This window comes from Lactuca serriola, chromosome 5 (genome assembly GCF_051521515.1).
Source record: "Lactuca serriola cultivar US96UC23 chromosome 5, Lser_US96UC23_V15, whole genome shotgun sequence".
Taxonomy (NCBI): domain Eukaryota; kingdom Viridiplantae; phylum Streptophyta; class Magnoliopsida; order Asterales; family Asteraceae; genus Lactuca; species Lactuca serriola.
Window position 1 is genome coordinate 245,360,645 of NC_136412.1, and position 23,686 is coordinate 245,384,330.

The window sequence follows — 23,686 nt, forward strand, 5'->3', positions numbered from 1 at the left end:
ATCACAAATAAAAGCTAATAGGAAAGTGAAAGATACGTACCTGCCACATCAGGGGCTGCTCGCGACTCCTCTGCAATCAACTGGAAAGCCCTGCTACCAGCCGCAGGCGCCCCTGCCCAACCCTTACGGCCATCGGTGATCCTCAAAGTCGTAGGGGCAGGTGCTATCACCTGTCCTGCTGAAAGCAAGCTCAGACACTGGGACTTCTTGTGGCCCCACTGACTGCAATGAAAGCATATCAGGTTTGATCCCTGGCTGGTGGTAGTTGTACAATCTTTGATAAAATGACCAGTCCGGCCGCACTTGAAGCAGCCAGAATCACCACCACTACTGCTCCTGCACACACCCTCTTGCGTCCTGCCACACTTTGCGCATCGGTTGCGGCTCTAATAGTCCCTCGACATCGAGTCCAACCCCTTGGGTCTCTTTCCTAAACATGTGGCTACATGAATCTCATCCGGCTTCCTCTTCCTGAGGTACTCTAGGTCGATCTCCTTCTCCCTGGCTCGAGCAACCATATCCTCCAACGTCTTGCAGCTGGACCTGCTCACAAACTCCTTGATGTCATCCCTCAACATCTTATGATATCGGGCCTTCTTCATCTCCTCGTCTGCGACATACTGCGGAACAAGAAGAGCCCTCTCCCTAAGCTTGGCGGTAATCTCCAAAAACATAAGTCAAAGAATCAAATCAGAGGATCTCATCAAAACTCATATCAACATATCAGAGTAAAAACATCTCATGCTAAACAAATGGTTTTTGGATTAATGTCTAAGCTCGTAACCATATTTGGTAAGTACTTGATCCGGTTGTGCATGGTCATTTTGGGTTGCCTTCACTTAAGCAACTTGACTGGAGAAATAATAGAGAAAAAGGTTATTATGATTTAATAATATATTATAAGAATAATATATTAAAAGAGAAATCATATTTGTTTATTTAACATTGGTCGAGAATTAATTAAGAATTAATTTTGTGATTAAAAGAAGTTAATTAAACTAGGGGGACTGAATTGTAATTATGTGATAGTTGCAAAGTAGGGCAAAGAATGCCCTATATGATAGGGTGGACGAATTCAAGGGGATAAGGCCTTAGAATTCATCCATGATAAGGTTTCTAGGGTTATCCTTTGGACTGCTTGGTGGGCAAGTAATCAGATAAGGATAAGGATTGAAACCCTAGTTCCTACACTTATATAAAAAAACCCCTTGGCATAAGAAAATAGGCCACTTGATCTTAGAGTTCCTAGAGCAAAATTTTACCTCTCCCCTCTCTCTCTCTCTCTCTCTCTCTTGCTTCTTCATTTGCTCTTGGTGTTTGTGAGCCATTAGAGGTACTACATTTGTGGTACTTGCTTTCAAAGACAAGAAGATTCAAGAAACAAGTTGTTATTACAACATAACAACAAGAGGTATGTATTCCATTCTTATTTATGATTTTAGAAATTATCTAGGAGCATGCTAGGTTTCTTTTGTGTTCATAGTGTTGTATAACTAATAGTGAAAACATAGATCTGTATCTAGGGTTGCATGCACACATAGGATTGTTTGTATAAAACCCATCAATGGTGTGTGCACTGCAATCATCCCGAGCTCTTCCCTTTGCTACCGGAAGTACCTGAAACCAAAACTGAAAACTGTAAGCACAAAGCTTAGTGAGTCTCCCCAAACTACCACATATCATACACATAATCATGCTACTAGGAGATATGGGCCCCGCCCATACTTGGCTAACTAGGAGATACGGGCCCTGCCCACACTCTTTTGACTATGAGATACGGGTACCGCCCACACTCGGCTAACTAGGAGATACTGGGCCCGCCCACACTCCGCTGACTACAAGATACGGGCGTTGCCCACACTCGGCTAACTATTAGATACGGGCCCCGCCCACACTCAGCTACTAAGCATACATACAAGTATCACACAGATAACAAGTATAATCAAATCTATCAATCAGTCCTATATCCATATCCAAATAATGCTATGAGATACAGGCCTCGCCCACACTCAGCTATCTATGAGATACGAGCCTCGCCCACACTCAACTACTAATCAATACACATAACATATACGGGCCAGCCTTGGTGCCTTCGACCCGTTCAAACCAGGAGGAAACTCACCTTACTTTCAGATAGTAGTTGAAACGTCTCTGCCCGGAATCAGCTCTACTCACTCCCTGAACCAAAACAACCCCTTAGATAACATTCCATACTCTTAACCCCTAAGGTCAACTATGGTCAAGTCAAAGTCAAAGTCAACGCTCCGAGTTAACTCAACTCGTCGAGTTCTCATGAATCACAGACTCGTGAAATTGCGATCTAACTTGTCAAGTTGTCCTCCAACTCGCCGAGTTCCTCCTTCTTAACAGAAACGGGACTTTCCTAGTACGACTCGTCGATCCCTTATGGACTCGCCGAGTTCCATTAACAGAATTGGGAAATTGCTATATATATAAGATAATACAAGAAATTTTCTTTCAAATATTGAGTGATTATAAAAACTTGATTACATTTATATATTTTAAAGATCCTATTTTTTTTTACCATGGGCCCAAAATATGTTTGGAACGGTCCTATAATTCCAACTTTAAAAGTTGGAAGGAGTGTGCTCTCCGCACTAAAAATAGAAAGTTGGAAACTTTAATATTAGTTTATTAAAAGGTTGTGGAATCCATACAACAGTTGACTTCCCAATTCCATCATAATAACACTTTAACAAGCAAAAGTTCATTTTTGCTTGTATTCATGTTTCTACTTTCTTCCCATCCATCATCATTGGATGGATTTATACTTGATTAATTATGACAACCGGCTGAAGATGCAAAAACATGTATTAGTTATGAGATAGAAAATTCTCTTCATTCCAACTTTCCGTATATTTATCCGGTCAATCCTAGAATCTCAAAAACATCCGGATAATTTCTCAATTAGATTAACTTTTAACGCTTTTAAGCTTATCCTAACAATCTTTAAATCTCATCATCCTTATCCATTGATAGTAAACATATTGGTATAACTAATACATACGGAATACCAGTTTTGGGGTTTCTTAAGATCCTACGGACCATATACATGAATCCAATCTCGCACTATTCATGATTAGGTTTTATGCCTAAAACTCGAAGTTACCATATTTCTACGAATTTTAGCTCCACTATTTTATATTAATCGTTGATTGGTGTTAAATATGACATGAAAACACCTGATGAATACAATATGAAAAAGAGAAAATACATTATTCTGATGCAACTACAAGCCAGTAGATCCTATCCACTTGGTAAGTCCAAAAGTAATAGCCATAGCCATCCACCCTCCAACCAGAATCCTAAAACAAGACTTCACCACCCGACTCCCCCCAAGAACAGCCCCAATCCACCCGAAAACCACAAGCCCCAAGCTCACTGTGGCTGCCACCACCCCCAGCCTAACTTTATGGTCCATTATGAAAGCAGCAGCAAGTAAAGGCATGATGGCCCCCAACATGAATGCTAAGGCTGATGCTGCAGCTGCTTGAATGGGATTCGGGAGTGCTTCCTTCTCACTTTCCTCCTCGTTTCCTGAAATTTTCTTATCTCTTTTCATCTGAGCAACCTCTATATCTCGTTGGGAATAGACTGAAACAAATTCACCTATTGCCATACTGCATGCACCTGCAACTAAGCCAGCAAAGCCTGTAAGAATCATGGCTCTCACATCTTCCTTCACAGCTCCAACTCCCATCATCAGAGATGCAACAGAGACTAGACCATCAGTGGCTCCCAAAACAGCAGCACGCAGCCACTGTCCCCTTTGTGAGTAGTCAAATTCTTTTTCTCTAGACACTTGGTCATGTTCTTGTTCAGATTTGTCTTCAGAAATCCGAATACAAAGATCAATATTTCCAGCCATGATGGTGAAAGTAAGAAAGAATGTGAAAATTATACCACAATTCTCAAAGAATGATAGATGAAATGTTACTTGTGGAAGATAGAATCCCGCCTATGTGTTATATATAGTATATGTATTTCTGTATAATGATCAATAGGTAGGTGGTTAATAAAGTTAAAGATAGTGGGAAATCCACAATCCCTCAGATTTTGGTATTTTTATTATAAGGAAATAGAAAGAGCCAATACTATACACAAAAGAAGGGAAGATTGATGGTTAAAAAATTCAAGGCTTGTGGAATCCACACGATTTCCACTCGGCATGTAAATGAGAAAAACATCAACAGCCTTTCCTAAGTAAAAAGAAAGGGTGGAGTAACCTCAAGTGGTGGAAAGATTGTAAAATATATGAAAAGGGAATGGAAACCACACATACACATATTGATAAACAAAAGAGTGTGATCCTCCTGACAGAATTATAGGAGCAACAGGAGTAGGACAATATAATCGTTTCTCTGTTTTCCTACTTTATTATTAAAGATATTATCCACTTGAAATGGTAAGAAAATTACTACCTTATAAATTAAGGAATTTGGCACATTGATATCAAAGTTACAATCCAAAAGCCAATAGATCACTATCAACATTTTCTTGAGTGGCTGATATATTGAAGTATTTTCAAAACAGTTGCTTTCTAGCAAAACAATTAATTACATAAAAGGGTATATCATCGAAAGGCATGAGTAAATACAGAAGGTGAGATTTATGGAAAACCTTTCAAATTTTCAATGTGTAGATGGTGAAAAGAAATTGAAAAATAACTAGCAACTCAGAAGCCCTTGACAATCATATTCAAATAAAGCATTTCAATAAATAGTTTAAATAGTGTCAGCATCCATGGCTACAAAATGCCCTTCACTCTCTTCATCTGAGCCACCTCTAGTCTACATCTCATAATCAAATATAAACATAACATTTATAGCAGAGGTATGGTTATTATACAAAAATAGAAAGAGCCAATACTACTACATACAAAACAAGGGAAGCTTAATGGTTAAAAAATTCAAGGCTTGTGGAATCAACATGATTGTCACCATGCACTCGACATCTAAATGAGAAAATATCAAAAGTCCATCAACAAATAAACAAAAAGGGAATGCAACCCGAAGTGGTGGAAGACAAGTAAAATATATAAAAAGACAGTGGGATCCACACAATAGCATATGCTGAGAATATAGATGAACCTCATAAAATGAGTAGGCCCCTAGAGAGCATGTATACACAAGTTGAAAGCTTAGGATATGATCAAAATTCAAAAGGTCGATGAAATCCAAAGATAATAACTAGTGCTACTTCCTCTTTGCTATTTCAAACTCACTTTGTATTGATTTTTATGATGCCAATCCCCTAAACAGAATTACATACAGAAGCATTATAGGACTACAACAAATATAAATCTTAACTATGTTTCCCTACTTTACACCAATATTATCATTCCTATCATAACATTCACAGGAGTTTTTAGGATTTCTATTTACAAATCGTTGCACAATAACAGAAATAAAAGAATGTTCATCAATACAGCTTGCCAAGAGCCATGTTATTATTCGGATTATTAGAGGCATAATCATCACTTGAAGCTCCATATTTGGACCTTCAAAGCATATCACAAAAATCTGAGAACATTTTGGTGAGCAGACTGTTCATACTACAGTGCATATTGTCATGATGGCTAGGAATGAAATAAGATATGATACAATGTCTAGAGATTATTTCTAAAGTGAGGTGATTGCAGTAAATAGCAACACAATTTGCTTCTTTTACCATTATGACAATATACTTGGATTTTTACCCTTAACATCAAGATACTTGCAATTTTTTTTAACCAATTATAACAATTTTTCGTGTTTTCTATTACCACTTCTTTATTTTGATTATGTGGCATCCAGCATCCTATATATTAATATATGATGTGACTATATAAATGCCAAATAATTACCCAACTAGCACCAAATAACAGATAAAATAAACAAAGCTAGAGGGATTCAAACCCAGGCTTCTACTAAAGTGAAAAGCTTTACCAGCTATGCTACATACCTTTTAGGATATTCTACTAAATCGATTTATATTTTGTTAAATTGTCTAGTTTTTATATTATTTTTCTTTTGTACTATTTATTTTTCAAACTTATCAAAACCTATTAAAAAAAATTCAGACCCATATCACAAGAAGTAAAACTTCAGATGGCTAATATATCAAAATACTACTATTGCAAAAGCTATACTTAGAATATGTATTAATAATGAAATTAAAATAAGTAAAACATAACCCAATTTGACCAACTTTTTTAATAAATGTGTCGAAATTGCCATATGTGCTCAATATTAAGACCCGAGGGTATGGGAGGGAAGTTTCCCTCACTTTTTGTGGGTCATACCCCTCTTTCCCTCACTTCTCTTTCCCTCACCTAAAACCCAAGGAATGGATAGGAAGCCCTTCCCTCAATTTTTTTTATTATTATTAAAAAAAATTATTTTTTTATATGATTTATAATTATTAAATTAATACTAAACATAAAATTTAATTAAAAATAAAAAGCATTTCATTAATTAAAATAAAATTTACATTAAACCTAATATTTAAATAAGTAGAAAAATAATAAAAAAAATAAAAAAGCGCAAAAAAAATAATAATAATAAAACAACCCACAAAATAGAAAACATAATTAATATCCTAATTTTATTTAAACCAAAATACGTCACTCGGAATCATCGTCTTCGTCGTCGCCCTCATCGTCCTTGTCATCGCCTTGATCGTCTTCATCATTCTCCCCAGCGTCACTCTCGTCGTCGAAATCTTCACTCTCGACGAACATATCAGAATCTTCATCTGATTCATCAAACAAATCATCATGAGAAAAATCTAATGGGGGTTGAATATGAGTCCTATAAATGTGCTCCACCAAATCAGCACGAAGGCGTGATGAATGTCGCGATTGTGTACTTCTCGTCGTGTACAATTGGTGGATATCCTTGATAGTTGGTTTGCGCAAATATCGTTGCTCATAAACCAAATAGATCGTTTTGCAGAACTTGTACACACACTCCCGCACGGTACGCTCTGACATCCTAAAATACTCGTCTTATTTGTCTGCGCCCATGTCGTATGCTAGCTGACGAATTGCAGCCATGCATTTTTGAATGGGAGAGAAACCTCTTTTCCGCCTTGCATCCATTTTCCATTGGAAATATGGAAAGCGGACTTCCAAATCGCCAACAATACATAAGAATAGTTCCTTCATCATCTGGAACTGACGTCGAAACTTTACAGCGTAGATGGCGTTATCTGCAAAATAATCTTTTATAAGGCGATCGTGTCTGGCTTCGTGATTTCTACGCAACGGCGGCTTTCTTGGGTTAGATCGTGCACGTGATGTTTCGCCTAGTCGGTTTTGATAGTATGTAACCATTTTCGCCATGACGGAACCGATAAACTTAGCCTCCTCTACAGCCGTCGAATCGGATAATGAAGATGATAACATTTTGAATAATATTTTTTGGAGAGAAATATAGGTTATGGGTTAAAAAAAAGATAGAATGTTGTAGTATTTATAGGTTAAGAAAAGGGAAAGAATATATATATATATATATATATATATATATATATATATATATATATATATATATATATATATATATATATATATATATATATATATATATATATAGCCGTTTGGATTCAAAAAAAGAAAAAAATAAATAAACAGCCAATCATGTGAAGAGAGAGAGAGTGCGGGACTCCCTCCCCCCACCTTTTTCCTGCGTTTCCTTTCCCGCACCCCTGGTGCGGTGTTTCTTCATGCGGGATCGTTTGCCCCGGCTTCCCCGCTCACCACTCTGTCCGGCCTAATAGCTTTAGATTGCTTATTGATAATGAAATTGAAAAAAATTAATGTTACTTTTTATATAATTATAATACATGAAAAAACATGCACTTGTAATTTTACTTAGTGTGTTACAAGTTTGATATGTTTTGTAGGTTTTAGTAAGTTACAAATGTAAATAGTACAAAAAATCAAATTAATAAAAAACTAGACGACTTAACAAAATATAAAACGATTAAGGTCAAATTAAAAATAACAAGAGGTATATAGTGAAGATGATAAAGCATTTCTTTATTTTAATTTGTTATTTGGTATTAATTGGATGCTTAGGTGGAATTTATATTTCCACGAACGAGGGATCAGTTTTAGGACCAACAAAACTGAGAGACTGTAAGGTTGTAGAGAGTCGTTCAAACCATGCTCTCGGTGCCTGTTTCAATTCATATAAGGATTTATGGAGTAAACAAACATGATCAGGTCTTGATTTATCAACAAAGCCCGGTGGTTGACGTAGATAAACCGTTTCCTTGAGATCACCATGGAGAAAGGCGTTTTTAACATCAAGTTGTCTGAGAGACCATTGATTTGTCATAGCAAGAGATAGAATAACACGGATTGTTGTTTCTTTGACACTGGGACTGAATGTCTCTTGGTAGTCAACACCCTGTTGTTGTTGGTTGAAGCCTTTCGCCACAAGGTGGGCTTTGTAGCGAGTAACATTCCCATTTGCATCCTTTTTTTATCCTGTAAACCCACTTTGAATCAATGATATTAGTGTTTTTAGCAAATGGAACTAGAGACCAAGTTCCGTTTTTTACAAGTGCATCAAACTCTTCAGTTATGGCTTGATGCCATATTAGGGATTTGTTAGCAATGGTAAAAGAGGATGGTTCAATAGAATCAGCAAAACAATTAGAAGAGAAATAGGTTGATGGGTCATATCTAGTGGTGGTTTTTGGGTTTTGGCAAAGGTTGGGAGGTCGGGTACGGGGTTGTGTGGGTAATGGTGAGGGTTAGGGCTGAAAATTGGGTGTAGGGGCAGCAGGTATAGGCTGAGTTTGTGGGTTGTTAGAAGGCTAAAAAGAGGCAGCAGCGGGTGTAACCGGGGCTGCAGCAGGCTGAAAAAGAGTTGCAGTAGTAGGTGGGTCCGGGGTTGCATTTTGAGTGTCGGGAATGGGTGGAGGTTGTGGAAAGGAGGAGAAATAAGGAGGTTCTTTTTCAGTAGGTAAAGGTGTAGGAGAAGGGGTAAAAGGGAAAATTTCTTCATTGAAACGAACATGATGCGCAATGTATACGCGATCAGTGGTTGGATCCAAACACCGATAGCCATGATGAAGAGTGCTATATCCCAAAAAGACACACAGGGTGGATCTAAAATCCATTTTATGTCGGTTATATGGGCGAAGATACGGGAAGCATTAACACCCGAAGATTTTAAGGAAAGAATAATCTGGGGTTTTATTGAAAAGATGCTCAAAAGGAGATTTGTTTGAGTAATTACGAGAGGGCAAACGGTTAATTAAGTAAACCGTTGTCTCGAAAGCAAAGTCCCAAAAACGTGGAGGAGCATGTGAGTGAGCAAGGAGAGCAAGGCCCGTTTCCACCACATGCCGGTGACGCCGCTCAACAAGGCCATTTTGGGCACTTGTGTGAGGGCACGAGCGGTGATGGATTATACCAAGAGAGGTAAAGAAAGATGCAAGATTGCGAAATTCACCCCCCCCCCCAAATTGGTTTGAACTTGTTTAAGTTTTGTTGTAAATTGTCTTTCAACCATGAGAACAAAGTTTTTAAAAGTGATATAAACATCCGATTTTTGATCTGATGGGTAAAACCACATGTATCGTGAATGATGATCAACGCATTATAAAAAAAATATCGATGACCACTAGAAGAAGTAGATGGGGCGGGACCTCAAACATCACAATAAACTAAATCCAAAACATGATTACTACGATAATTTGGAAGTGGCAATGACAATTTTGACAATTTCCCCATTTGACAACTAGAACATAAAGAAGAAATTACATGTGAAGAAATAGGTAAATGACTACGAGAAATAATTGATTGAAAAACACGAGCATGAGGGTGCCCAAGACGATGATGCCAAGTGGTTGATGATGCTTTAATGGTGGTGAAAGACATATGAGGAAGAGACTTCAATTTTGGGAGACACAACGAATATAGCCCTTGATTACTTGGTCCCGTGAGTAGGATGGAACGTGTAGACTCGTCCTTCACAACAAAAAAGGACGAATGAAATTCAAAAAACACGTTATTATCTAAGCAGAATTGTTGAACAGATAAAAGGTTCTTTTTGATTTTTGGGACATGAAGAACATTAGATAGATTAAAGGTTTTGTTGGGAGAGTATAGTTTAGATGAACCAATGTGAAAAATAGGGAGAGGATTACCGTCACCAACATGAAGAGAACTGTTGCCATTGTAAGCATCAGCATTGTCTAAAGTTGTGAAGTCGGGTGTAATGTAACTGTTTGACCCAGTGTCGGGAAACCATGTTGAACTGGCAGTCGAGCCATTTTCTGAGAATGTTGTATAATTAGCTTGTGACACATCACGAGCTGAAGCTAAAGTAGGCTGATTTGGGCATTGGTTTGGAATATGACATATGCCACATCGGTTACAGTGGCCATAAACCATATTATGAGTTGAAGCCCAAGCAAACTGACGTTGACGAGTGTTACCATGGAACCAGAAATGCTTGAATCATCATGATTTCGGTTGTAGTTGTCACGAGAGTTACCACGACGCTTGCCCCGATAATTGTTTGAAGATCGGTTGGTATAGAAGGCTTGAGGCTGATTGTTTATAGCCACAATGAGGCTGATTTGGTAGCCAAGTTTGTGTTGCCAGCTGATGTAAAGTAGTCAATTGTGCTGGTGGCAGCTGGGAGGCATGAAACAGGTGGGACAGCAGCCGTGAAAGCCTGGGGGACTGCTGGAAGTGATCGATTTATCATAAACTCATGATCACTTAATAACCCATGCAATTCATGGAAGGTTATTGTAGGGAAACGAGCCAACAGATTTGGCTTTAGGCCATTATATTCATCACATAGCCCGGAGATAGCTAGCATGGTTAGGTCTTTGTCTTTTACGGGTTCTCCAATATTGGCTAAAGCAGGTGCATATTCCTGTGCTCGGGTGAGATAGGCGGATGATGTTTCATCACCCTTCATCTCGATCTTCAAAAGTTGAGTCTTCAATGTGTATTCACGAGAAGAGTTGTTGGGGGCATAGGCTCTTTCAAGGGAGAGCCATAGATCCCGGGAAGTCGTACCTTGAACATGTTGATAGGAGGCTTCTGAAATAGTAGAGGCAAGAAGCATCCGCACGTGTGCATCATTGGTAATCCAATGAAGATAGCTAGGGTTATCAGTGGAGGTCGTGTCAGTAGTTGCAACAGTCTTCGGTGGAGGACATTGGATGGTACCATCTATATAACCGAATAGACAATTGGTGACCAAGAAGGGCTGAATCATTTGCTTCCAAAATCCGTAGTTGGTGGATGAGAGTTTAAAGGCGAATTTGTGAGTAGTTTTCTCAACATTGGTAAAGGATTGGATCATCGCCATTGAAGAATGATTGAAAGAATAAAGAAAATTTAAAAAAAAAAAAAGAAAAAAAAAATCGGTGATTTAGGGTTACAGAGGCTCTGGCGGCTCTGATACCATAATAAGCCACCGAATGATTTTGTATTATCTTAAGATTTGAAGATTACAATAAAGGTCCTATATATAAGACTAGATATTACACTTTAGTACCATCTATAATAAGATAAATAAAATAATGTTAAATATCTTAAATATATATTGTCTATTAAACAGGATGCCACATAATCAAATGCTAACTAAGGGTAAAAACTATTATAATGGATATAAAATTGTAGGCACATTGCTACTAAGGGTAAAAATAAAAGTATATTGCTCAAATTGGTAAAAGATACAGACTATGTCACTATTTCTAGCAATGTGCCTTTCCATGTATAAAAGTCCACTAGCTTCTGAATTAGAGTGCTAAAATGTTAAAAGGTAAAAGGCAACACAACATAACATTTAAGGCAACAACTAAAGTAGCTAACTTAGATTTGAAAAGTCGATATAGTTAGCTAATTTTATGCGATCTTGTTAGGCAAAATGGGAATTGAGATAAGTTTGTTGTGTGACCTGGAAAATGAAGGAATAGAGGCACAAGAAGAAGACAGGTGGCATGATCGATGGTAATCAAAAGCCATGGATAAAAAAATAAAAGGGAGTATGTGATCCACAAGTAGTGGGAAAGTAAATAAAATATATGAAAGAAGACTGGAAATCTGGAATACATATAGAATAACTTGACCAACTTATCCATAATAAAGGGAATTAATTAAAATTTAATACTGTACTACATATAGGTTGAATAAAAGCATTATACCTTTTACCTTTTGACTTCTTTTTACCAATATCTCTTTGGATGACTAGAAGCTTTTGTTCACCATGAGCGTACACAGCTTAGCTGTAACTTGTCAGAACACTGATCCATTGAAATAGTCTAGCAAGATGTTTAATAATACATTTTACAAACTTTGTGCTTCTTAAAAAAGCTAATTTATGATATTACACAATACGCTACAAGAAAACCACTAGAAAGGTGGAAAGGTGTGTAGGATAGCAATTGCATCACGGAATGAAGTGGTTCCAACTTTTTAAAATTTGGAAGGAGTGTGCTCTCCACACTACAAATGGAAAGTTGGAAACTTTAATATTAGTTTATTAAAAGGTTGTAGAATCCACACAACACTTGACCTCCCAATTCCTTTATAAATTATAATAACATTTTAACAAGCAAAAGCTCATTTTTGCTTGTATCATGTTTCTATTTTCTTCCCATCATCATTGAATATGCAAAACATGTATTAGAATTGAAAAAGAAATTTCTTTTCATTGGAACTTTTCTTGTTTGTATCCTGCCAATCCTTAAATCTCAAAAATATCCAGATAATTTCTCAATTAGATTAACTCTTAATGCTTTTAAGCTTATATATCCTAACAATCCTTGAATCTCATCATCCTTATCCATTGATAGTAAACATAATAGAATAATTACTTGACCAACGGAATACCATGTACATGAATCCAGTCTAGCACTGTTCATGATCAGGTTTTGTGCCCAAAACTCGAAGTTACCATGTTAATTTCTACCAATTTTATCTCCCCTGTTTTATATTAATCATTGATTGGTGTTAAATATGACAAGAAAACACTTGATGGATTGACAATAACATCTTTGTGAGTAGTCAAATTCTTTTTCTATAGACATTTGGCCATGTTCTTGTTCAGATTTGTTCTCAGAAACCGGAATGCATACATCATTATTTCCAGCCGTGAAAGCAAAAGAATGAAAGAGAAAATTATATAACAAAGGGCTAGGGGTGCAGCTTTTCCCAAGTAAAAGCCTTTCTGGATGGCAAAACACTTATGTATAAGTATAACACAACTTAATTTGTTTTTATGCGTATGCTTATTATTAGTTTGGTTCTTTTATGTCCATTTGTTTCATCTAAATACCAAACATTCATACACCCAAAATTCCAACAGAATCTCCTAATCCAGCAACATCTACTTCATGGGAGTTGAAAAGAAGCACCAGTGTAATTTAAATTTCTTTCACATGGGAGTGTACGACCCACTTAAGACGCATGCAATATTGATCCAATGAAATATTCTAGATGCTTAAGCAAAAAACAACAAAAACTATAATAAATCTAATTACATAATCTTAATAATATATTTATGAGCTCTGTGCTTCTTAAACAAGCTAATTTATTTATGATATTACACAACACAAGAAAACCACAAGAAAGGTGGAAAGGTGTGTGGGACAGCAATTGCATCAAGGAATGGAGTAATTCCAACTTTAGAAATTGGAAGGAGTGTGCTCTCCACACTAAAGATGGAAAGTTGGAGACGTTAATATTAGTTTATTATAAAGGTTATGGAATCCACACAACATGACTTAACCTCCCAATCCCATCATAATAACACTTTAACAAGCAAAAGTTCATTTTTGCATGTATTCTTTGTTTCTATTTTCTCTCCATCATCATTGGATGGATTTATACTTGATTAATTATGACAACTGGCTGAATATACAAAACATGTATTAGTTATGAGATAGAAAATTCTGTTCATTCGAACTTTTCCATATATTTATCCTGCCAATCCTTAAATTTCAAAGGGTAAATTACACGGATGGTCCCTGTGGTTTGGGGTAGTCTGCATGGTTAGTCTCTACAAAGAATTTTTAACTCGGACGGTCCCTATTATATATTTTTGCTGTGGGTTTGGTCCCTGCCATACGTGAAATGCCTATTATATCATTTTTATTTTTTATTTTTTATTTTATTATTAATTTTAATTTTTTTTAAAACTAATAATTTTGAAGCCCCACTCTATATCTCACCCATATCGTGATTTGTCTCTTTCCCCTAAACACTTCCCCTCTCTCTAACTCAAACCTTCCCTCTGCCGCCACCGGAGAAGAAAATCGGCCCCAAAATCTCTAGCAAAGTAGATACATCACGAAGATTAACAAAGAGTGAGAACATGTCTAATAATCTCCTTGGCGATTTGAAACCTTATAACCCACCCAATCCGGACGACCCTCACCATCCTCTTCCCTGGTTTTTAAGAAATCCATTTTATGGTGGTCTCGTGGCAGAGAAGAAGGCAATCGCCGGAAAACACACCTCTCGTCCTCCCCCTCTCTCGTACCAGAAAATGCACCTCTCATACTCCTCTCAAGCCACCATCAAACAACTATTGTTGGTGTACTCCACCTCTCTCGTCATCCCTGGTAGATTCAAATCTGTGGTAGAATCCCGTCTGCAACTCAGCTATATGTAAACCTTCACTAGAAGAAATTTGCTTCGATTGGCTTTGAATTATGTGATGGTGTCTTCTCCATTGTCAAAAACGAATTCACCAAGTATGCAATAGGGTGATTTGAAGTATATGTAATGAATTTCTAGGTGGGTTTTCTACAAATCATAATTCAGTGATGGTAGGTAGAGCAAATCCGATTGTATCACAAATTGGGTTCGAAATCGTCGAGGAGACGGTGACGTGAATAATGTCCTGGTTATAGATTGCTTATTGGGTACTAAAGAGAGGTTTGATTTTTTCTTTAGCTCGTCGGTGAAGGAGACTGTGAAGGGAGCTCAGTTGTTGTTAGTTGGATATGCCAGAAAGGGGGAAGGGGAGGGGATTATGTTTGTAGTACTTTAATTAACTATTATTAATTTTATTGTTTAAATAAGTAATAAATTAAAAAATAAATAACAAATTTATTTTAAAAAAAAAAAAAAGATAGTTGGGGGTAAAATTGTCTTTTTACATATGACATGACCAAACGTACAACAAAAATGTATAATAGAGACCGTCTGAGTTAAAAATTCTTTGTAAGGACTAACCATGCAGACTACCCCAAACCACAGGGACCATCCGTGTAATTTACCAAATTTCAAAATATTCAAATAATTTCTTAATTAAGTTATTTCTTAATAAGATTCTCTTAAGTTATGTTTCGCCGTACTAGCTAAAAACTAGCTGCTATAGCTTATAAGTTTCTCCTAACGATCCTTAAATCTTTTTATCCTTATCTACTGAGAGTAAATATTGGTATAAATATATATAGAAAGACCAGTTTTTTGGTGTTCTTGAGATCTTACAAACCACATACACGAATCCAATCTTAGCATTATTTTTAAAGTTTGTTGCCTAAAACTCGAAGTTGCCATCTCTTTGGATTATTCCGTGACTAATTTAATGAAAGCTAGACATAGTCAAAATATCCCAAAGCTTCAAATACCCTATTATATCCCCATATTTCTACCAATTTTATCTCTCCTGTTTTATATTAATCATTGCATGGTCTTAAATATGACATGAAAACACCTGATGGATTGACAATAACATCTTTGTAGGATTGGAACCAACAACCTTATGGCTATAGCAGGAGTATAATACATACAAAGTTGAAGTTTCAAACGATACAATATGAAAAAGAGAAAATACATTATTCTGATGCAACTACCAGCCAGTAGATCCTATCCACTTAGTAAGTCCAAAAGTAATAGCCATAGCCATCCACCCTCCAACCAGAATCCTAAAACAAGACTTCACCACCCGACTCCCCCCAAGAACAGCCCCAATCCACCCAAAAACCACAAGCCCCAAGCTCACTGTGGCTACCACCACCCCCAGCCTAACTTTATGGTCCATTATGAAAGCAGCAGCAAGTAAAGGCATGATGGCCCCCAACATGAATGCTAAGGCTGATGCTGCAGCTGCTTGAATGGGATTCGGGAGTGCTTCCTTCTCACTTTCCTCCTCGTTTCCTGAAATTTTCTTATCTCTTTTCATCTGAGCAACCTCTATATCTCGTTGGGAGCTCACTGAAACAAATTCACCTATTGCCATACTGCATGCACCTGCAACTAAGCCAGCAAAGCCTGTAAGAATCATGGCTCTCACATCTTCCTTCACAGCTCCAACACCCATCATCAGAGACGCAACAGAGACTAAACCATCAGTGGCTCCCAAAACAGCAGCACGCAGCCACTGTCCCCTTTGTGAGTAGTCAAATTCTTCGTCTTGTATACAGATGTGGCCATGTTCTTGTTCAGATTTGTCCTCAGAAACCCGAATGCATAGATCAATATTTCCAGCCATGATGGTGAAAGAATGTGAAAATTATATCACAAAGAATGATAAATGAAGTGTTGCTTGTGAAAGATGGAATCCCTCCTATGTGTTATATATAGTATGCATTTGTGTATAATGATATCAGTGGGTAGGTAGGTGGTTAATAAAGTTAAAGATAGGGGGAAATCCACAATCCCTCAGATTTTGGTATGTTTATTATTATAAAGAAATAAAAAGAGACAATACTACATACAAAACAAGGGAAGATTTGATGATTAAAAAATTCAAAGCTTGTGGAATCCACACAATTGCCACCATATGCACTCACCATCTAAATGAGAAAAACATACACAGACCTTCATAAGTAAAAAAAGAAAATAGCACTAATACAATTTACAGCTACAAGTTAAATAAATCCCCAACTTAAGTTGTGTTATAATATATGTATACCCCAACTTAATTTGTTTTTATAAGTATTATTAGTTTGTTTCTTTTATATTCATCTGTACCAAACATTCCTATCTCTACTGGATTCATGCTTGCTACCCTGGCATATGTTTAAGATTTACTGTATATCTTATTAGGTTTAGACCTGCAAGATGAGCCTACCTTTGCATTATGCCACCAAATATTCTTTTTCTAGCAGAATAAATTTGTATGCTGTGATGTGTTCTACTTGAACAATAATATAATAGGGAGAGCTTACCCTTCTTTTAAATTATAATGAAAAGGAAAGACTAGTGTGCACTCACAACTTAAGTTTTGAGTATTCAATCTCATATAAATATTAAAGATAGTGGAATCAACATTATGGCTGCCTCAACCCACTCAATATAAAAATGAAACAGTATCTCAAATTAAACATATAAAACTCAATGGTGTGTGGAGTCCATAAAGATGAGCTTATAAAATGGAAGGAGTGTGGAATCCACACCACCCACAGCTTAAAATATTGGATGGAAAAGGAAAATGCTCCTCTAAGGCTCTCTAATATATTGACCTACTTTCAAATAAAGAAATCAAAAGAAACTGAAGAAATAGTATCAGCAGCCATGGTGACAAACTTAAAAATGCATGCATGTCTTTTTTCTTGATTTCAATATGTTTGCAGACAGAATATTGTTATCTGAAGTATATGGTACTTGGATTGTAATACATTTCAAGTTTTTCAACTTATGTAAACTATATTGTGATTTTTCCCTACTTTACACAAATCTTATCATTCCTTTCATAACAATCACACGAGTTTTTAGGATTTCTATTTACAAATCATTGCACAATAATTCAGCTTCCCTAGAGCCATGTCATTATTCATATTATTAGAGGCATAATCCCAACTTGGACCTTCAAAATGTATCACAAAAGCTGTGAACATTTTGGTGAGCAAACTGTTCATAATACAGTGCATATTGTCTAATTTTAATTGCAGTGGTCCACTATTTGTTTTAGATTGTTTTAGTGCTAACCACTAAAGCTTAAGGGCACCATTATATATTAAAGCATTTATAACAAAAACTAAAGAAGCTAACATTATGATGTGTAGTAAAGAAATAAATATAACATGCAGATCCCCTATAATGATATTTGAAGTAAAGAATGTGTGCCACCCACAAGCACTTGTAATGATATTTAAATAAAAATTATGTCCTTAATACAATGTCCACAGATTTTTTCTAAGTGAGGTGAATTGCTATAAATAGCAACAAGTTTTGCTTCTTCAACTGTTATGGCAATATACTTGGACTTTTAGCTGTAATAACAAAATACTTACAATTTTTTTTTACCAATTATAGCAACATTTTACATGTACTCCATTACCATTTCTTTATTTTGATTATGTGCATCCAATTAATTACGGTGTGTCTATATAACAAGTAAAAACAAACAAAGCTAGCGTAAAACATAACCTAGGAAAGAAAGATCTTTCTATGCTAAATCGATTTATATTTTGTTAAAGTGTCTAGTTATTATATAAATTTACTTTTGTACTATATATTTTTCTAACTTATCAAAACCTATAAAAAAATCAAACCCATATCATAAGAAGTAAAAATTAAGATGGTTAATATATTATCTATTACAAGCACTATATTATATTTTTATCAATATAATGACATTGAAATTAGTAAAACATAACCCAATCGATGGAAAGATAAGTAGAATATATGGAAAGTGAGTGGAGCCAAAAGCCCCGAATAGAAAACTGGAAGGGAGTGTGGAATCCACAAGTAGTGGAAAAATAATATAAATATATGAAAGGAGAGTGGAAATCATCATGCATGTATGCAGATTTAATTGTAAAGGTAAACATTTTAGATGTTTAAGCAAAAGCAACAAAGCTGAAATAAGTCAAATGATATATCTTAACAAAACATTTATAAATAAATCAAATGCTTAAAGAACTAATTTACTATATTACACAATACCAAAAGAGACCACTCTCGAAGTTGGAAAGCTTTGTAGGATAGCACTCACATCAAGGAATGATGGATTTAGGTAATATTAATATATGCCCATTTTTAATTTAGAAGTGTGCACTCCACACTTCTTCTAAGTTTAATATTAGTATATCAAAAGGTCGTGGAATTCACACCACACTTGAACTCCCTACAGCTTAAGCAAGCAAAAACTAATTTCTTTTTTTTTTTTCATATTCCTGTTTCTTTTTTCTTCCCATCATAAGTGAAATTTTGTTTTTTTCAGTAATGTCATGTGACTCCTACAAATAAATTTATTCTCTAAACTAGCCATTATATTCTCGTTAGCAGCACTCACTCATATTCACATTTCAATTAATCCTTCTTCAAGGGAAAATAACACATTAAAGAAGCCTAACTTTTCTAATACTAATAGTCATAGATAAAGATCAGATCTTGAATAGACCCAACAAGACTTTATGTCACTAATCAGTCATATATATTAAACGTGAGTGTCACCATATGATCTTTTTAATACTTACATTGTACTTGCATCACATGCTTCTATAAATCCAAATTAAGATATAAAAGTTTTGGTAAAGTCAAAGTGTAGTCTTATCATGATTATTTGGTTCATGGATTCTGAAGGAATCCGAATAAATTGGAATGAAGAAATTAATTGATAACGTGCTTGGTTGAAAGATCAATGGGATTGATTTCCATCAAATTCCATAGCTAATTGATTTTATCATCCATTGACCCTTACCAAAGAATGTAAATTTCATTCCTCAGCTTCTATAAATAAATAAATAAATAAGACCAAATGGACCTTGGAAACTTTTTTATAAAAAACACATCCCTGCAAATGTATGTACACTAATTACATTTAATTTCTTATTATCTTATATTTATATAAAAATTTAAGTTATATGATTTTCAAGTTTTACGTTATACCATTGTCATTATAATAAATTAAATTATAGATATTTTTGACTTCCTTTTACTTTTTATTTTACCAAAACATTTAAACTGCATTTACCTGTGTTATGAGAGTAAATGTAACGTTTTTTACATCTCTGCTTTTTTGTAAATTACATAGCGTAAAAATTATCAAATTACAATAAATTTTATATCAAAACATACATTAAAAACTCCTTAATAGACATGAACTCATGATTTTCAATTCTTTTACATGCAAGTAAAATTGATTTATTTGTCAGTAAAAGGATTTAAGAATAAAGTTTCATAGATAAAAAGATCTGGTACATGGTAATTAATTCAGTATTTCAGTCATTTTGATAAAACGAGAAAGAATTAACAAATAATTCAATAAAGGATAGTTCTGTCATTTTATATACTTTACATTCCGATCCTTTGATAAATTTACAAACCAAACAGAAACCAACAAAGAATTTCATTCCATTACATGTCTCAACCAAATGCATTACAGATTCAAATTCCAATTTATCTTAAAGATTCAAACTCCTTAATAGACATTCTGTAAAGCAAGTGTGCCCTAAGAGAAGATGGGGTAGTTACTTTCATTATTTTATAAGGCAAGGGGTAGGATTGTGGAGGGCATCATTAGTCTTACAATGAATGATTCACAAAAAGGCATCATTGGTTTTAATCAAACTATTAGCTGATATGTCTTGCATTATCCCAGGTGTGGATATTATTTTGGTGTCAAGCTAATGAGATCCTAGTGTTTCTTTGGTGTGAAGCCTGGATGTTTATCATCTTTCTCAAACTTCTAATTAAATTCTGCTCTAAATAAAACAGTTTGTCCTTCATTTACTTGGTAACTGACAGATTGTGTATTTGTGCCTTTGTTGAGTTAGATCTATTTTCTCTTGAGTTAAAACTATAGGTCTCTTGTGTTAAAACTACAGGAGAGAGACTAAATGAAAGAGAGAGTAATTGGAGGCCAATTCATGTAACTTAAGCACATTGAATCATGCAAAATGAGGCAAACATCAAGAGTATATCCTCTTCCTTTTCACGAAACCAAAAGGAATTACATATATTAACAAAATTTTGTCAAGTACATTGGAAAGTTACAAAGGGTATCTGAATAATGAGAGGTTTAACTCCAAATCATTTGTGCATGATACAGGATTCATCACCAATCATTAACAACTAACTACAGAAAACATACCTGAAATTTCAGATTTCTCATTGAGCAAGACATGCAGGAGCTTTAGATCTCTTGTATTTCAACAAAAAGCGGTTAGCATTCTTGTCGCCTATTTCACAAATTTCACCATTTCTAAAATCCTTTGTATCACTCGTGTCCTCAGCATTCAAATCAGCAGAACCAATATAAGACCCAAAATCGGAATCCTTAACAAAAACTGAAGTTCTCGGATTGCATTTTCTCATTCTGTGGTATTTCAATAGAAATCGATGTGGATCCAAACTGAATCTTACCCTGTCATTTTCTTGACACTCATTGCCACTTGAACTATTCTCTGCATCGGAACCACAACTAGAAGTCTTCAATCCAATAGAAGAAGATACAGAAACATGTTTATCCATTCCTTCACTTAGCTCAACTATAAAAGATTCACATTCTCTAACATGTGAGCAAGCTTTACTACTGGAACGCCTTCTAGAATAGAATATAAGTGGTGCATTTGAAGTAACTGAATTCTTCAAGCCACTCTTCACACGCCTTCTGGAATAGAAAATTAAGGGTACACCCAAATTCCCTGAATTCATCAAGCTAGTCTTCTTGCTGGCTCGCCTTCTTGAATAGCATCTTATCTGTGCATTATCCCCTGTAAATGAACTCATCAAACACGCATATCTAGAAATCCTAGGAGAGCTATTAATCTCTCTGTGCAACATAAAAGCCAAATTCTTGTCATCTACAACCTTTGACTCACTACTCCCTGCAACATTTGTATTGGAAACAACATTTAACACACCTTTAACTAATTCAACAGCGCTTTTTGCAATCACAGATTTCTTTAAAGCATCATCACTAGCTTTTTCTGCAGCAGCAAACTTTTTTCCAACTTCTTCACCTACAGAAACCCTAGATTCAGGCAAAGTAGCAGCCCGCTCACAAGACTGCTTGTTGTGTTTCTTTCTCTTCCTCTTCCCCACTCCAATCGAGCTAGCAACCGCATCAGGAACCCAACAATCAACACAAACGGAAAATCCTGGCCCCGAACCAAACTTAGCTACACAGTCTTTATGAATACTATGCTGGCAATCAAGGCACTTAAAGCAATCCTTATCATCACCCACAACAGAAAAACAGTACGGACAGAGCTCGGAAGATTTCACTCGCTTAGTGCATTTTTTACACAACAAGACTACGCGCCACATGCTGTCCAGTGGTTGAAGTCTCTCCCTAGGGTTCGTGTAGTTGATCCGGACAGCGCAACTATGGCAATCGGATAAGTTGGGCAAGTCTCTAGTCTTTTTCGCGAGCCGATCGGAGGATGAGTCGGAGGAAACAGTCGATTCTGGCGATACAGTGACGAAACATTTTTTAGGGTTTGGATCTGTCAGCAGTCGCTTCCGAGGAGGACCTTCGTTTCGATCTTCTTCCATTTTATATTCCATCATACAAGATTTCTGGGGCTTTCTGAATGGACTGAAGGTGGGGTTGATTGTTGAGTAACTGAAATATGTTGAGAGAACCTGATACTGTTTCCGATTAGGGTTTTAGCAAAACCATTTTTTACGGGGATGTTTACTTTCAATTCCCCGTTGCGTCTGTGCTGGTATCTTTCTTTCCTTCTTCTGCAATTCTACCCCTTGAGTTTGTAAGTTTTGCTAATTTGAGTGACTTTTTTAAATACATTAACAGTTCATCATGCAAAAAGGGAAAAAGTAAGAGGTAAATGCATCAACTAATCTCACGGTCAGTATATGAGACACATGTCACAATTTTAGTATAGCAAGGAAAGTGATATACATGTGAAGATGATAGAATTCCCACAGGCTTTCACTAAATGAGTTCAATCTAGTCGCTTAAAAAAAATTGGATCATTCTGACCGGTTCATCCAGAAAAATAACAGTTTTAACATGTATAAAAGAATAGTTGCAAAAAGACTAAGGGCGTGTTTGGCACGGAGTTTTTGGAAGCGTTTGGGAGCTTCTAGCTTTTAGCTTTTGACAAAACACTCTAGTTTAAACAAAAAACTTCGTTTGGCAGTACGATCGTTTAGCTTTTAGTTTTAACAAAACGCTCCGATTCTAAAAGCTACTTCATGTAGCTTTTAACAAAACACTCCGGAGCTTTTGAAATCAATTTCCATAATTACCCTTAAAAATATATTTATATATTTTTTATTTTTAATCAATTGTCCTTTTATGTAATTTTATATATTTCAAAAGCTTCCAGCTATTTTTGCCAAACATTCATATAACAAATAAAAGCTACAGCTTCCCGCTACCAGCTACCAGCTACACGCTACCAGCTACCCGCTACCAGCTAACCGCTACACGCTTCCAGCTAACAGCTATTTTTGCCAAACACGCCCTAAGCCAAATCAGTCATTTCCTAATTTTTAACAAAACAACTTATATTTGTGTTAGTCGGTCTAAACAAGACATAAGCAAGCTTACTTTGTATAAATGTGAAAAAAGAAACATCTAAAAAAAAAAAAAAAAAAAAAAAAAAAAACTCATTAATCATTTTTTTTCTTAGAGTCAATGTGGGACTCCTTAATCCTACTTAGATATGCATTCTACGGTCTATAGTTTATATCTTTTTTTCCTTCATTTTTTTTTACCAAACACATTAAGATAGATCCTCCAAAATATATAAGGTGGGTCCTAAATGTTTTTTTGTATAT

General features: G+C 35.7%; 1 protein-coding gene and 2 pseudogenes across 1 annotated transcript; all 3 read right to left on the minus strand.

Moving 5' to 3' along the window:
• Positions 1-3,134: 3,134 nt before the first annotated feature.
• On the minus strand, positions 3,135-3,972 carry LOC145053901 (vacuolar iron transporter homolog 4 pseudogene; annotated as a pseudogene).
• An 11,740-nt stretch (positions 3,973-15,712) lies between these two features.
• On the minus strand, positions 15,713-18,415 carry LOC145053903 (vacuolar iron transporter homolog 4 pseudogene; annotated as a pseudogene).
• A 2,452-nt stretch (positions 18,416-20,867) lies between these two features.
• On the minus strand, positions 20,868-22,609 carry LOC145053902 (uncharacterized). The gene is made up of 2 exons (XM_079002022.1): positions 21,802-22,609; positions 20,868-21,651 (listed from the first exon to the last, which is right to left on the minus strand). Exons 1-2 carry the CDS (start codon positions 22,448-22,450, stop codon positions 21,047-21,049), a joined length of 1,254 nt encoding a protein of 417 aa, XP_078858148.1. The 5' UTR covers positions 22,451-22,609; the 3' UTR covers positions 20,868-21,046.
• Between the last annotated feature and the right edge of the window lie 1,077 nt (positions 22,610-23,686).

Bases quoted from the DNA above. Each gene is read 5' to 3' on its own strand.
- LOC145053902 (XM_079002022.1), bottom strand. From the start codon at position 22,450: ATGATGGAATATAAAATGGAAGAAGATCGAAACGAAGGTCCTCCTCGG. The intron at 21,652-21,801 runs GTGTGTTAAATG...GTTCATTTACAG, and splicing joins CGCTGTTGAATTAGTTAAAG to GGGATAATGCACAGATAAGA.